The sequence below is a fragment of the Alosa pseudoharengus genome, unplaced genomic scaffold (genome assembly GCF_046254945.1).
Source record: "Alosa pseudoharengus isolate Yale_2024_CS ecotype anadromous, Long Island Sound unplaced genomic scaffold, YU_APseudo_1.1 YU_APseudo_1.1_scf_9, whole genome shotgun sequence".
Lineage (NCBI taxonomy): Eukaryota > Metazoa > Chordata > Actinopteri > Clupeiformes > Clupeidae > Alosa > Alosa pseudoharengus.
Window position 1 is genome coordinate 31,058,554 of NW_027468881.1, and position 14,410 is coordinate 31,072,963.

Consider the following 14,410-nt stretch of genomic DNA (forward strand, 5'->3'; position numbering starts at 1 on the left):
TTTGTGTGCATTTTACTGACCGGTGTCTTGCAGGTATGGAAGAAGGTGATGCGAGGTAAAAGCACTTGATAATCCCTGATCTTCTGGTCTCTCTCGGGTCAGTGTGTTAACCTTCACCTTTTAGATCTGCCTCTAAAATTAAAATTTCTATAGCCCTGAAATATGAATATATATATATATTTCAAAATTGATTTAAGAAATAGGCCTGTGTTTATGTTGGCTGAAAGAAAGTCTTGTTGAAGCAGTATTATGTCAGGACACAACAAAGAGGTAATTTGGCTTAAGTGTTCGTAGGTATGATTTCTAGTTTACTTCAGTTCATACATCTACTCCAGCGTTTCTCAAACTGGGTCGCGGCCCACTACTGGGTCGCGGAGACATGCCAGGTGGGGCGCGAACTGACGTGAAAAACAGGAGTTTTTTATTTTTATTTTTATCTGTAGCCTGGGCCTAGGTAGCACCGGATGCGCAATGGACGCACTGTGTTATTCATAGGGAAGCGCTCGTGTCAAGGCAGCTTAGTTAGTCCCGACCTACATGAGATTTTGAACGTTGTTGTGAGAGTGGTGAATTTCATCAAAACCCGGCCCTTAAAAGCGCGTCTATTCTCCGCACTTTGCGAAGAGATGGTAGCTGGCCAAAAGGCTGTACTGTTTCACAGCGAGGCAAGGTGGCTTTCCCGAGGTAAAGTGCTGTCGCGCGTGTTTGAGCTCCGAGTCGCCTCTTCTTGGAGGAAGAGCGCATGTTTGAATCTGCAAGCACGTTCACTAATGAACATTTCTTGACGAAGCTGGCCTATCTTAGCGATATATTTGATATATCTTAGCGATAGGTACATTTGAGTTAAATGTCCAGTTACAAGGCAAAGACAAGCACCTACCTCACCTAGCAAATAAGATTACTGCATTCACCAAAAAAACTTGAGGTATGGGACAGGCGCCTCGATCGCGACAGTATTATGCCTTTGAGATTTCTGAGCGAAATCGCTGAAACGTCTCTTGTGATCCCATGTATTAAACAGTAGGCCTACATCACATCCCTGCAAAGTTTATTTAAAAAATATTTCCCAACCAGCAGTGCTCAGTATGACTGGATTATGGATCCATTTAATGCAGCATGTTTTCATTGAATATATTGCTGTAAAATGGCCTATCCTAATATGTTGCTGGAAAACAGAAATATGTGTGTTATTAGCCTATGTATTTATTTATTATTATATCTGCAGCACCAGCTGATTTTAACTCTGTTGAAGAGGATATATTTAGAACTTGTCATTATTTCAATAAATTTGACAATTTTAAGCTTGACCTACCACTTTCTTAGAGCGATGAGGGACAGGTGGGGCTCGAGAATGCCCCCTTGATCAAAGTGGGGAATGAAAGAAAAAGTTTGAGAACCACTGATCTAGTTTGTTAACTACCACAGTCACGAGTTGGGTCGCGATAGTCTGTCATTTTTAAAAAGTGGGTCCCCAGAAAAAAAGTTTGAGAAACACTGATCTACTCTACACTTACTCCAGCGAAGCTGCATCTGATTCTGCAATTCTGCATTGTGAAACCAAGACAGGAGTAGACATTTCTTAAGGCACTTCAAGTTTTATTTAACATGACCCAAGTTATAGAGCCCCTCTTAGCATACACGTGTCACCTCAACAATGAAACCCAACCTAAATTAAACCTAAATGATATGTCCTCTCAGGGAAGCCACAGTATTGGTAAAATTATGGTTACAATAATAAAAAAAAAATGTAAAAGCAAAAGATACAGTTCTGTGAATTGTCTTAGTGCGTAACAGTATTAAAAAAAAAGATCCACATCAAATGCTTCTGGACAGATGTTGAGGCCTCTGTTGTCAAGTAAATAACAGACGCAGTTCCATGCTGGCGGATCAGTTGTCCATATCAGTAACCATCCCAGGCCACACCACAAAGACACTGGAAATAAACTTATACAGGAGTGTCTTGCCAAAGATTAGTAGTTGCTATTTCAAGTTATAAAATCACCTGCTTATACACATGCTATTTGAACATATAGCACATAATGCAATGACTAATACTTGTAAATCAACATGCTTACTTTCAATGCCATATTTTAATAACTGAAAAAGAGAAGTCTTCCAATTTCAATCATGTTATCACATGGTGACCATTTTCAGCTTTTATTCCCTCAAATGAATACTTACGTTGACACTGATCCTACCTAGAGATCAGAGTAGAGGAGAGTTACTGTCTCTCCTCCCCACTGTGTCACCTGACCACTAGTATAGTCCGAATGGTAGAGATCGTAGGCAAATGAAGCTCTGTGGGTACTTGGCCAAGTCAACAGGGTTGTTTTCCAGTCGAATCTCTTCCAAGTTGTACCTGATGTAGTGTGTGTTGTTGCCCTTACAGAATGTCTCGTCAGTCACAGACGCTATGTTGTTGTTCTGCAGCCCAAGAGAAAATGGCTCAAAGTCAGACCGAATTACTATAATCACTTCATTAAAGGTGCAGTCAGCAATCGTAAGCGATTTCAAGCCCATCACATTTTCTTTGTCATATTCAGCAATCATCTTGTCACAACTAGCTACAAATTCCGTGAGTACACTGTAAAAAACCTAGTCTCTGCAGGTAGCCCAGGCTCCGAAAACTGGAAACAAACAAAGTGGGGACAGCCTGTCCCCTAAACAAAAACGAAAGCCTGTGTGGACTTTCTCTGGGAATATTCAAGGGAGGGGTGAGCTACCTCTCTGATGTGTTTCGTTTGGTCCTTGGTTAAAATATAATGTACATTGTTTTGGACAAAAGAGTCTGTTAATAAATAAACTTCCTGTGCAATCGCTGACTGCGCCTTTAAGGCAGACTTAGTCTAAACTGTGAGTAGGGGGCCATAGAATGATACAGAGTAAGTTGATGATGATCTCACCTGTAGATGCACAATGTGCAGAGACTCTGGCAGTGGTGGGACTGCTTCAAGTTCATTATTGGCCAAATAGAGGTATGCCAGTTTGGTCAGTTTCTGCATGTTAGAAAGTGTATGGTTATTTGGATTTTTTGTTACACTCATCAGATTTATGGATTTATATCCTCACCTCTAGAGGAACAGGTGAACTTACCTTAAAAGCTGTTGCCTTTACACCTTTTGTCTTCAGTAAATTGAAATTGGCATTGAATACAGAGAGTTTTGCTGGTAACATTGGCAACTTGGTTAGTCTGTTTTGAGACAGTGTGAGCTCTTCTAGGTTATCAAGCTTTGAGAACGCGCCATCATCGATGTCGGAGATGAGATTGCCCGTCAAGTCGATTCTCCTCAGAGTAGCTGCAGTTGAGAGAACAAAAAAACATGTTTTGATATAGGAAAAGACTGACTTAAACTGATCATTGTTATCTTTGGCATGTTTGAGGTTGTATAGGATTATTGGTCACCAATATCAGCAAAGTCTTTATTTGTTATCTTGGTGATCTTGTTGTAGCGTGCATACAGATATGCAGTTTCCTTCGGCAGCGCAGGCACGCTGGTCAAGTCAGGACTGACCTCTTCACAGTACACTGATCCAGTCAGGCATACACAGAGCAGGCAAGTGGGAAGCTCTAAAGTCAAGTAAATTAATGATAAAGTGAAAAACATCAAAGCCAGACTCTCTTAGAAGAAGACAAGCTCTTGTTAATACCCTGTCATGCTAACAAGTATTATGTTCAACTTGTTCAGTGTTATAGGAGGTTACACAGTTTCAATGATGTAGTGGATCACGAAAAATTGAATTTGTAATATAACTGGACATTCAATCCCCATGCTATTATCAGTTCATATTGAATTGATCTCCTGCAAGCCCAGGAGTTGACAGCCAAGTCTTTTTTTAGTAGGAGCTCTTATTCATTCATGTTTTTTTTTTATACACAGTCCATTTAATAATTTCCGAGACTGCAAATTTGATGGAATGATTTAAATTACGAATTCTGCTTATATTGTTAACACCAGTGATTAAACTTAAAGTAGAACCAGAACTGAAACATACCCTCATCTCTTTTGGGACCTGCATCGGAGCCACGGTCCAGATCACCTGGGCTGTCATAGTCTGTTGCTGTCACAACCTTTTTCTGTTTAATATGATCAGAGGAAATGGAGTATGCTTTACCTTCAGGACATTTGATCTATTATAAAATGCTGCCCCCTGAATATGCACTGCAGTATTGATATTTAAATATTGATCTAAATGATTAATTAATGTAATTTAAAAGTACCGTAGTTATTTAAAATATATATTTATATGTAGATCTTAAATGAGCCATTAAGTGAATTAAGTCAGCATAATTATAATCTTTCCCCTTTGGTAATCAGTCTTTGTGATTTTGTCCCCATATGCTTTGCTGACTTTTTCCATCTTTGCTGACATAAAAGTCTGCAGCAGCAATCATGTGATGCTCAATTCAGTTTAACACAACAGCCAAAACAGACAGGTCACACCAAAACCAAAAGCACAGCTTTGTAGCATATGGTCATATGTTTATTTTATTGTCAGAATTGTAGCATATTATAGTTGTTTTTGTATTTTTCCCTACTAATTCCAGTGGTTTTCACACGGAATTGACATTGTTTTTAAAGTTCAGTACAAATAACTGCAATAGCCCATGTATCATACATGAAGAAAATAAAACATAAAAATCACCTTTGGTTTTTTAGCTTCCATGAGTCTGTTGTTGAACAGTAGTTCTTCCTTGTTTGTCCTGATAACCACATCTTTGCGCTGATGGGGCTTCAGAGCACTTTTTTCCGTTGCAAACAGCTGGGAAGTGCACAGAAATATAACGGAGAAAAACAAGAGCTTCAGGTCCATTATCCTCGGCAATAATTGCTGTGACTGTGAGGAGACAGGACCGTGCCGCAGCTCTGAGCGAAATGAGAACCTCCTAACAGGTTCCCTGGACCAAAACAGTTGAGTAACCGATTACGAAAGTAGTCTTAACCCCCTGTGTGCTGTCTTCTCTGAAACGTGCCGACAAGATTGCACAAATAATTAAGCTGTGGGGGTTTTGTCTGGCAGCATATAGGCCAAATGCAAGACTCATATTACTGCTGTGGAATTTTACAAGAAAGGTCTATGACTCCTTGTTTTAGGACTGAGTGCCTCAGTTTTAATATGCTCAAATCATGAAAATGTGGTGTGACACTGCCACGTTTTTGTTTTTGTACAAGTATTATTATGAGGTATATAGAGGTTCATGTCAGGACATAAGAGTTTGGGCGCCATGTGCCCCCTTCTGAAACTACTGCTAGCATAGTGGAAATATTGATGCAAGAATGTGACATTTTAATTATGCATAGACAATACAGAAGGGAAATATCCAAGTGAAAAGACTGGAAGTTTGCAGTGGAAATGTAGAACGGAGTCAAACAGGAAATTATCATTTGGACAGGAATTTTGGACGGAATATGTTTGTGCTGAGTGAAGTTGGGAGGTTGAAAAGGAGAAATAAATGAGGTGATTTTGTTCTGGTTTCCACTTTAGAGATTTTTATGATAGGCAGTTCTAGTGTAAATTTTGATAATGTTTGATGAAGCTCAGTTTATGTGAACACATTCCAAACCACAGATCTACTTTTGATATTTATATAAGAGAACCATATATGAAAAGTTATAACATTTATGTAAAACTCTTATATTAGGGTGAAATGCATTTCGGTGTGGAGCTTTCTGAGAATTTCCTAGCTTTGAGAGACACCCACCCCCACCCCCTTCCTCCCCCACCTCCTCATCCTCAGTGAGTCACACTGGAAACGGCTGTGTGTGCTACTTGCCATACTTTCCATAGTAGTAAAAGTATAATACAATTTCAGCTAAAATGTCTGCGATAGAAAATGCAAACATGGCATCCACCAAATGTGTTTCACATTTGCTTTTACTGTAGCTTTATGGATGAACTTGGTGGCCTCTCTGGGACTGAAGAATATCACTTAATAGTTTAAACAGAAGGCACTGTCTCATCATGGATGGCTTAAGTATTAAACAAAAAACAAAAAAAATCACAGGAACAAATCATGAAAACATCCCAAAGTCTCAGCCTGACGTTAGTCAAGGCGGGGGACAACTCACATTCTCACTAGCTGAACTATTTCTTGATGTTATCACTACTTTATGTCTGCAAAACACACACACAATCATACCCCTCCAGAGAAAGAGTTGTAGACTGCCAAAATACAAGCATTCGCTAAACATAGACACCAATAATACTGCAGACGGGTCCTTTCTTACACATATTGGATGCTTTCAGGTGTATTCTCATACCAGCAGCTGTGCGCTGCAGCCATAATCCAGTCATAGTCCCACATAAATGTTTTAACAGATGTTTCAAAGTATTTGAAAGCCAAACTTGACTAGGCATGTATTTAACTATATCTGAATACAACAATATTAGGTTTGAGGACAATAGCAGTCTGGCAGATAGACATTTTGCTTTTTTGGCCAAGGGGAAAAAAAATAAAGCACACATGTTAAATCTGTCTGCATCTGAAATATCACTAAAGCACATTTTGAACAAATTCCTTTAGAGCTGGCCAACTACCCGGAGGAAGTGTTTAGCATAGTTAAACCCTCAGTTTTGTCTGTATTTGGTACAACCTTTTGGACAGGCCTCAGCCGAAATGGGTCTATCCATGGTTCAGAAGCGTGTTGTTTTTGCAAATAGGAGGAAGGTGTTACGACCCCTATTTGTTTTGGATATACTTATTCATTATATTACTGAACACGACACCTCTTTCTGTCTCAGCACATACATACTAGAGCCACTTCAGCTTGGTGTTTGAAGATGAAAGTATTACAATTCCATTTTTTAAAGATTTTATAGGAATAACGTGTGCTGAGTTTAATATCACCTCAAATACACTGCAGCATGTCATAGCCACCACAATCATCTCCAGAGATGGAGTGGAGGCTAAACACAAGTAAACACAGTTTACCCACCTATGAAATTTCAGAAATAGTTTATTCACCTCTTATTAGACTCTCAAGAGTTTATTCACCTTTAACATTTAAAAATGACACTGTTTTAACCACATTAAACCAGCACTTTAGGCACCATTTAATACCACTGGTATTGTTATAAACATTGGACAATAACCTCCACCATCCGCTTTGGTCAGGCCAGAGCCCTTATTAGACATTCTCTGGTCAGGCCTTCCAACAATCCAACACTTTTGTAAATTGTATAATGCTTCCCCCTAGAGGAATGTATACGAATTACTATCTATGGTTAATTTCAATTAGCCAGTCTCCAATGTCAGGGATGGCATATGATTAGGAATAGCTGTCAGATGTTTCCCTGATGAAGTCCTATCTCTGTGAGCTACCAGATATATATATATAAAAAAAACATTGCATTTACATTAGGACTTATGTATGTAGTCTAGGTGCACGTATGGGTGGCTGGCTTGAAATCATACAAACACATTGTTTATGAAAAGGCATGCATAGAATTTGTTAACTTGTGTCTGTGTCAAGCCAGATATGGGATGCTCCTCTGCCCCAGTAGTCGGCCTGATCATGATCAGAACGCACTGTTTGAGCTTGGACTTCTGTTGACCTATATTTAAAGCTGGTAGCCTAATCTACAAGTTGAAACCTTTACTCAGGACGTCTGTCCTAGGCCTAGAGAATAATATACAAATTAACTGAAATTATAGCTTTTGAATATGACATTTTATTATAAATACAGAAAATAGTTCATTTCAAGGTGTAAAATAATGTCATGACTGCATTGCACAGTAACAATACACTATAACATGCCATGAAATAACTAAACATTAGGTAAGAAAAAAAAAAGAAAAACACTACATCCTACGATTTCAAAAGACCAAATGCAATAAGATGTCTTGTGCGTAAAACATGTCAACAAAAATGAAAAAAAAAAAAAAATGTAGGCCTAACCTATGGGCCCATTAACTTGAAACAGCCATTATGTTAAATGACTCTGAGGGACTTGTTCGTCCGATTCTGAGTCCATTCTTGCAGCTGACGAAGTCCGTCGAGTCCAAATGAGCTGGTTTTGGTGGAGTTGATTCATAAAGAACACAAATGGATCCGTCTTCTCCTATGCGATATGAAACCTCATATGGGTCGACCCACAGCGTTAGTTCACTAGGAAGTAAAGAGAAAAGTTGCTCGACGGTGAGCCCAACGGTGCAAGCCGCTCTGCCGATCACTGGGTCCATTTTATGATTGATTCGGATGCATCTGTAACCAGATCCTTTGCAAGGCGCTTGGGGAAACCAGTGATGTTGATAGTGATCTGAAATGTGTGACACTGACCGTTAGATTTTAGCACAATATGGTTTGTTTGTTAGCCACGTCCATAGACATAAGACCTATCCTATAATGATATTTTCCCTCCAGAGATTTCCTACTTACCGCCCAGAGCTTCCTCCAGCGCCAAACTGAACTGCTCCAACTGGTATTCTGATAGTAATCTAGTGGTTCTTAGCAAGCTGGCGATAAAGCCCGAAGCAGCTGAAACTTCCGTTTTCATTTTTCCCTCAAATATTTCTCATCGGGTGTTAAGATACCCTGTTGACCTGTAACGTTGAAAATAGTCCAAGGTGTTAGAAAATAGAAAAAAACTACATGAATTACCTCTGTGTAAACCAAAGTAGAAGTGGCCTGCTGCGGGCCAAATGACACTCATACCTTTTCCTTTTGTCCACTTTGATTGTAGATCGGAGTATCGCCAGTCTTGTTGATGGAGTTATCTAAATGTATTCGATTGCTAAAGCGGTAAAAAAAAATGACGTTCTTTTATAGGAAGATTTAAAAAATAACCCGCGCGTTTCAGGAAATAAAAACAACTTCTGCGCTCGATGGGCTTTTCCAGTGTTAAGAACCTTGGCTGGTAAACATTTGGCAACGTCACAAAGCCTATCACGCTACGTCATGTAGGACAACGTCATAATAGTGATTCTAATGCACACGCCCTCCAGGCTGTTTACCTATGACAAGGGGGGGGGGGGGGGCTGACACATATGGAGCTGACACTAAAAAACGACACTAGCAATATCAAAAACGACATAGGCTAGTTAAACGATTGGATATCTACACCTAATCTACATCTAGGCCCAGCAAACGAAAACACAATTGAAGAATCACTGTTCTCTGAACTCTATAATAGATAGATAGATACTTTATTAATCCCTAGGGGAAATTCAAGAATGTGTTTGCCTGTCCAAACGTGGCTTCTAGATTTTCAGGATACATTTTTAGTGATTCTGTGAAGTGTGCAGGTGTTTGGAGTTAGAGAGGAGCAGTAAGCCTTATTAACCAGGGAAGAGAGCTTGACCTTGTTGTTGTTGTTTAATCAGAGCATAGGGTTGGAGTCCTTGTGGTCTGTTAGAAATTAGTGAATTTCCATTAGAAGGCAGATTGCCTCTAGGCCTGCATTTCAGCTACTCTTATTATGACCGCTGCACAGCGAAGCGTCATCGGTTTAGTGAAAGTTTTTTTCTTCCGTTTTTATATGTTTCATTTCTTCCTTCAGTAATTTTGTGTCAACGATTCCTTGGACACTGAAAGACCAGGGGTGCACGAAACTTGGTGGGCATGTAGCCCCGCAAGGATGACACGGAACCGTTGTTTTTCGTTTTGATCCGTTGCCGCCCCCCCCTGCCAGACTGGACCCCCGAAAGGAGGGTAGGGCACAGTTTTTTTTTTGTAAAATATAGCAAGAACCGTAGGGCCTAGGAGGACCACATTTTTTTGTATGTTGCGCCACCTAGATAAAAATGAAAAAGCAAAAATGAGGTGCTGTAATCACAGGTATCTCTGGCTGACATGGTCAAAACTGCACGGAATTGGAGGTGTATCATTATTACCCTCTGAATGCATGCCAAGTTTCGTGGAATTCTGTTCATGGGGGACCATACAATAAATTAATTTATGGGTATATTTAGTGACTGTACACCAACTGGCCTGTAGATAGCCGGACACAGTTTTCTGTGAATATCTCGAGAACTGTAGGGCCTAGAACAGGGGTGGGCAAACTTTTTGGCTCAAGGGCCACACTGGGTTTTGAAAATTGGCCTGCGGGCCGCACAACAACCCCCCCCCACGACACACACATAAAAAAATACATTTTTATAGCCTATAATTTAGTATGAAAAGTATTTCTTTGGAAATATTAATGGCTTAAAAATACTGCTAATTTTATGCTGTTTAACAAATGTATCAATTGTGCACTGTCGCTTTAAGACAGTCGCTTTAATTCACGTTTATTTCTCAATGATCTTCTGCCTGCTACGGTATGGCCCTCTCACACTTTTTAAATGGTCAATAGTGGGAACTACTGCCTTCATGATTTCCTTTTAAAAGTTTCTTATAAGAAGGAGATATCAATTATCAACAATGACAAGCCAGCTGGAACCTGCGGCTCTGATCTGATCTCGAGTGCAGACGCGTTCCCAATTAAATGGATCGCATGTTCACGTTAGATCTGCTGCAAAGGAGATACCTAAGAGTTAACTTAGTTTAACATCTCTATTTAACATGATGCAGTTTGCCCACCCCTGGCCTAGAATGACCAATTTTTTTTTCGTATTTTGGCCTCCAGGGGCCATGTCAACCCATCCCATATCCACTCATTTGATGTATAATGCCACCTATTTAAAAATGAAAAAGCATGCTATGTTTTCTGAAATTCTGTTCATGGGGGACCATACAATAAATTAATATATGTGTACATTTAGTGTACACTACACAGGCACACACACACTCATGAACACATGCAAACGGACACATAAAGATACATAAAGCACACAGATGCAGGCACACACACATAAAAAAAACACACACAACCGCACACACACACACACACACACACACACACACGCATAAATAAATGCACACACACAGGTATGCACACACTCACACATATGCACGCATGCACATACACACACACACATAGACACATATACGCAAAAAAAACACACACACACACAGTAGACATGCAGGCATACACAGGCTCTTTTGCGGAGAGAATGTGCAGGACTGAGCGGCTGTCATATTTTGTACCGCTTTGCACTACATCTAGTTGATAAACATCTTTGTTAATTCATTTGGTCTGAAGGGTGTCCATCATCCAACATAGCAAAAAATAATAAAACAGCATGGAAGCAAAACTGTATAGTAGCATAGCTTATCTAAATCTGTATGAATTGACCATAAAAGTTAAGATGATTACACAGACACCATGATTGTCTAAAATCTTCTCTGATGTTCACTCTTGGATAGAAGGAAGCTGGTGGCTTCATTGTACATCAAGTCCCTGTGGGGTCAATTGAAGATTTGATTTTAAGAGAGATGAATACAGTCTATAAACATAATATAGCAGCTTATCAATGTATCTCAGGTAAAGACATGCATTGGTGGAGTCCAGGTCACATGTTGTTTTGCCATCACACCTGTGTAAGTATTATATTCACAGTGATATAAATTAGCCTTGAGCGATCACAGGCAGTCTCTAGATATTGTTCAACTCTTAGTATGTAGGCTCAGTAGGCTATCATCCCGTTCACATTAGATGTCTGAGAGGCTGGACATCTAATGTTGTCCTGCTGTCCGTAAATCTTAATAACACCATTGTGGTGATTAAAAGATTGAAAAAGTGTAAATAGAGTAAAAAATGAAGGAAGAAATAAAGATCACATAATTTTTGCTTTTTCAATCACATTATGTATAGAGTCGGTGGACGGGCTTAACATAATAACATAATGACGGCAGAGTTGCAATGGTTCTGCGTGAATTTCCTGCTACTTTAAAACAAAGAAGATGGATGCTGCTGCTGGCGAACAGCTCCACTCGAGTTAAACTTGCCAAAAGTTTGATCAACTAGCCAACTAGCTCCGCTGGCGGGAAAACGCATGGGAATCGTGAGTTGTAGCGCTATCCTATTGCGCTCATGCACTCGATGGTGTTTTATGCCCCCAATGTCGTCTTCCAGGCAGCGCTGCCATCGCTGACTTAAAGGCACCTAATCCTAAACCTAACCCCAACCCTAACCTTAACCCATGGCTAACCTAGTGCCTTCCAGGCAACGCTGCCTTGAAGACAACGTTGGGGGCATAAAATACCAATAAACATTGCGTGCAGAGGTAATTTGAAAGCCAACATTTTATCCCGCCCCTCAGATTGAGCACTGCCAATGGTGAGTTCCCAGACCCTACATCTTGATGTGGGTCTGGCTCGTCAGGCTAGGGGTCATGTGGGGTTTGTAAATTCCCTACCTCCAAAGTGGGGAATGACAGAAAAATTTGAGAACCACTACTTTAAGTGAGTGCTGTAGGCTACTTTGAGATTAACCCGAGTCAAATTCCTTGTTTGTTTATGCAAACATGGCCAATAAAGCTGATTCTGAAAACCTATTTAGCTTAGCAAGCAGAAATGTCCCAGCTCGGTGTTTAGGATGCATCGTAGACAGGTTATCTTTCATGGTTTCATGTTATCTTCCATTAGCAAACCATAACTTAGCTCCTGTCAGTATGGTCAGAAAAGAATGAGATGACAGTCGAAAGAAACAATTACAGTGCTGTTATCAATTTGCTTGGTATAGCTGCATTTATGTTTTCAGAAATACACCAACAATCAAACTAGTCTCCATCACTCAACCAATGCTATAACAGTAGGCCTAACATTATTTTACCTATATAACATTAAGCTGGTGTAAGATTAACATACCCTACCTGCAGTAAAAACCAAGCATGTCCGATAAACATTCTCAGGTTTTTTTCGGCTTCAAGAAGAAATAAGAATTACATTTCATGTGAAAATGCTCCTACCCTTATTAGACATTTTCTGCTGTAAACTACTCTTGTGTTGTCCTTGTAGGAAGTAACAAGTTTATTAACAAGACAGTGCACCATCTGGTGGACAAACTATGTAACAGCAATACTGGAAATGCAAGAATCAATATTCGGTTTTCCTTCATTTGTAATTATTTATCGGCCGTTATAATAGATAGTATGTGCGTGCCTGTGTGTATGTGTGCGTGTGTGTGTGTGTTTGTGTGTACGCGTGTGGATGTGTGTGTGTGTGCGCATGCGTGTGTGTCTGTGCGTGTGTGTGTGTGTGTGTGTGTGTATGTGTGCAACAAGTCTTGCTGATGCTAGCACTTACCAGCCGTCTTGAACTGACACTCAACTGTTTAAAATAAGCACTCACTGATGCACTTATTCTTACTGTACTCTACCGTTTTTAAATTGTCCTAAAATTGTTGAGAGAATTGCTTTAAAACGTAACTGTTACCATGTTGTTAGTCGCTTTGGTTAAAAATGCGTCAGACAAATGTAATGTAATGTAATGTGTGCGTGCATGTGTGTGTGTGTGTGTGTGTGTGTGTGTGTGTGTGTGTGTGTGTGTGTGTGTGTGTGTGTGTGTGTGTGTGTGTGTGTGTGTGTGTGTGTGTGCATGCATGTGTGTGTTTATGTGTGCGTGTCCGTGCATGTGGATGTGTGTGTGTGTGCATGCGTGTGTATCTGTGTGTGTGGATGTGAGTGTCTGTGCATGCGTGTTTGTTTATGTGTGTGTGTGTGTGTGTTTGTTTGCGAGAAAGAGTGTGTGTGAGACAGTATCATCCTCTTCGCTCAACACCACCATAAAGGCTGATGGGTGTACAGTCACTAAATGTACACATAAATTAATTTATTTTATAGCCCCCATGGATGAAATTCCACAAAACTTGGCATACCCCCAGAGGATGTCAGGTTAATCATTAACATGCAATTTGGTGCAGTTCAGTACATCTCATCTGAAGATAAGGACTATTAAAGCAGTATAATTATGTATGGTTATGGGCTAAGCTGATGCGGGCCCCTGAGACCAACATACCATAAAAAAATGTCTTCCTCGGTGCCACAGTTCAGTTAGTTATTTAGGAAAAACTGTATTTTTTGGGTTTTGGGGGCCCAGTGTGGCACCCAAAACCATAAAAAATAAAAAATGGAGCTACATGCCCACCAAGTTTCATGTGCCCCAGTGTTTCGGTGTCCCGGGTATCGTTGACCAAAATTTTCAGGAAGGTGACGGGGAAAAAAAAAAACTTTGACAATCCCTATATGACCGCTATGCTAGCGGTGGTCATAATAATATGAGCACAGATGCGTGTAGGCTGTACAATGCTTTACTAAAGCATGGTTTATTAAAACTTTTTTGGTTCTCAAACTTTTTCTGTCATTCACCATTTTGGAGGTGGCACATCTTCATCCACAATGTTGTCATAAATGTTGACTTTTAGACTTTTAAGTTGTGCAGCTTACTACATTTCTGTGCTAGTACTCTGTAGATGGCAGCTGTTAAGCAAGATGAAAATATACTCCAGAATTGAAGAGTGATATTAGCTCATCAATAACAGGTTGCGTAGCCCAGTGCTTACTGGGGAGGCAATGGTATATGACACCTCC

At 40.0% G+C, this 14,410-nt stretch overlaps 2 protein-coding genes across 3 annotated transcripts; both read right to left on the minus strand.

Moving 5' to 3' along the window:
• Window positions 1-1,800: 1,800 nt before the first annotated feature.
• Window positions 1,801-5,019, minus strand: ognb (osteoglycin, paralog b). The gene is made up of 6 exons (XM_076277147.1): window positions 4,645-5,019; window positions 3,994-4,075; window positions 3,404-3,568; window positions 3,094-3,296; window positions 2,904-2,996; window positions 1,801-2,424 (listed from the first exon to the last, which is right to left on the minus strand). Exons 1-6 carry the CDS (start codon window positions 4,810-4,812, stop codon window positions 2,257-2,259), a joined length of 879 nt encoding a protein of 292 aa, XP_076133262.1. The 5' UTR covers window positions 4,813-5,019; the 3' UTR covers window positions 1,801-2,256.
• A 2,488-nt stretch (window positions 5,020-7,507) lies between these two features.
• LOC143114316 (protein BTG1) lies at window positions 7,508-8,892 on the minus strand. Of its 2 annotated transcripts, XM_076275846.1 has the most exons (3): window positions 8,655-8,892; window positions 8,379-8,542; window positions 7,512-8,259 (listed from the first exon to the last, which is right to left on the minus strand). In XM_076275846.1, the coding sequence occupies exons 2-3, from the start codon at window positions 8,494-8,496 to the stop codon at window positions 7,910-7,912; spliced, it is 468 nt and encodes a 155-aa protein (XP_076131961.1). In that variant the 5' UTR covers window positions 8,497-8,542; window positions 8,655-8,892; the 3' UTR covers window positions 7,512-7,909. The 2 variants fall into 2 exon arrangements, with proteins under 2 accessions (XP_076131962.1, XP_076131961.1); XM_076275847.1 differs by lacking the exon at window positions 8,655-8,892 and having other exon boundaries at window positions 7,508-8,259; window positions 8,379-8,513.
• Between the last annotated feature and the right edge of the window lie 5,518 nt (window positions 8,893-14,410).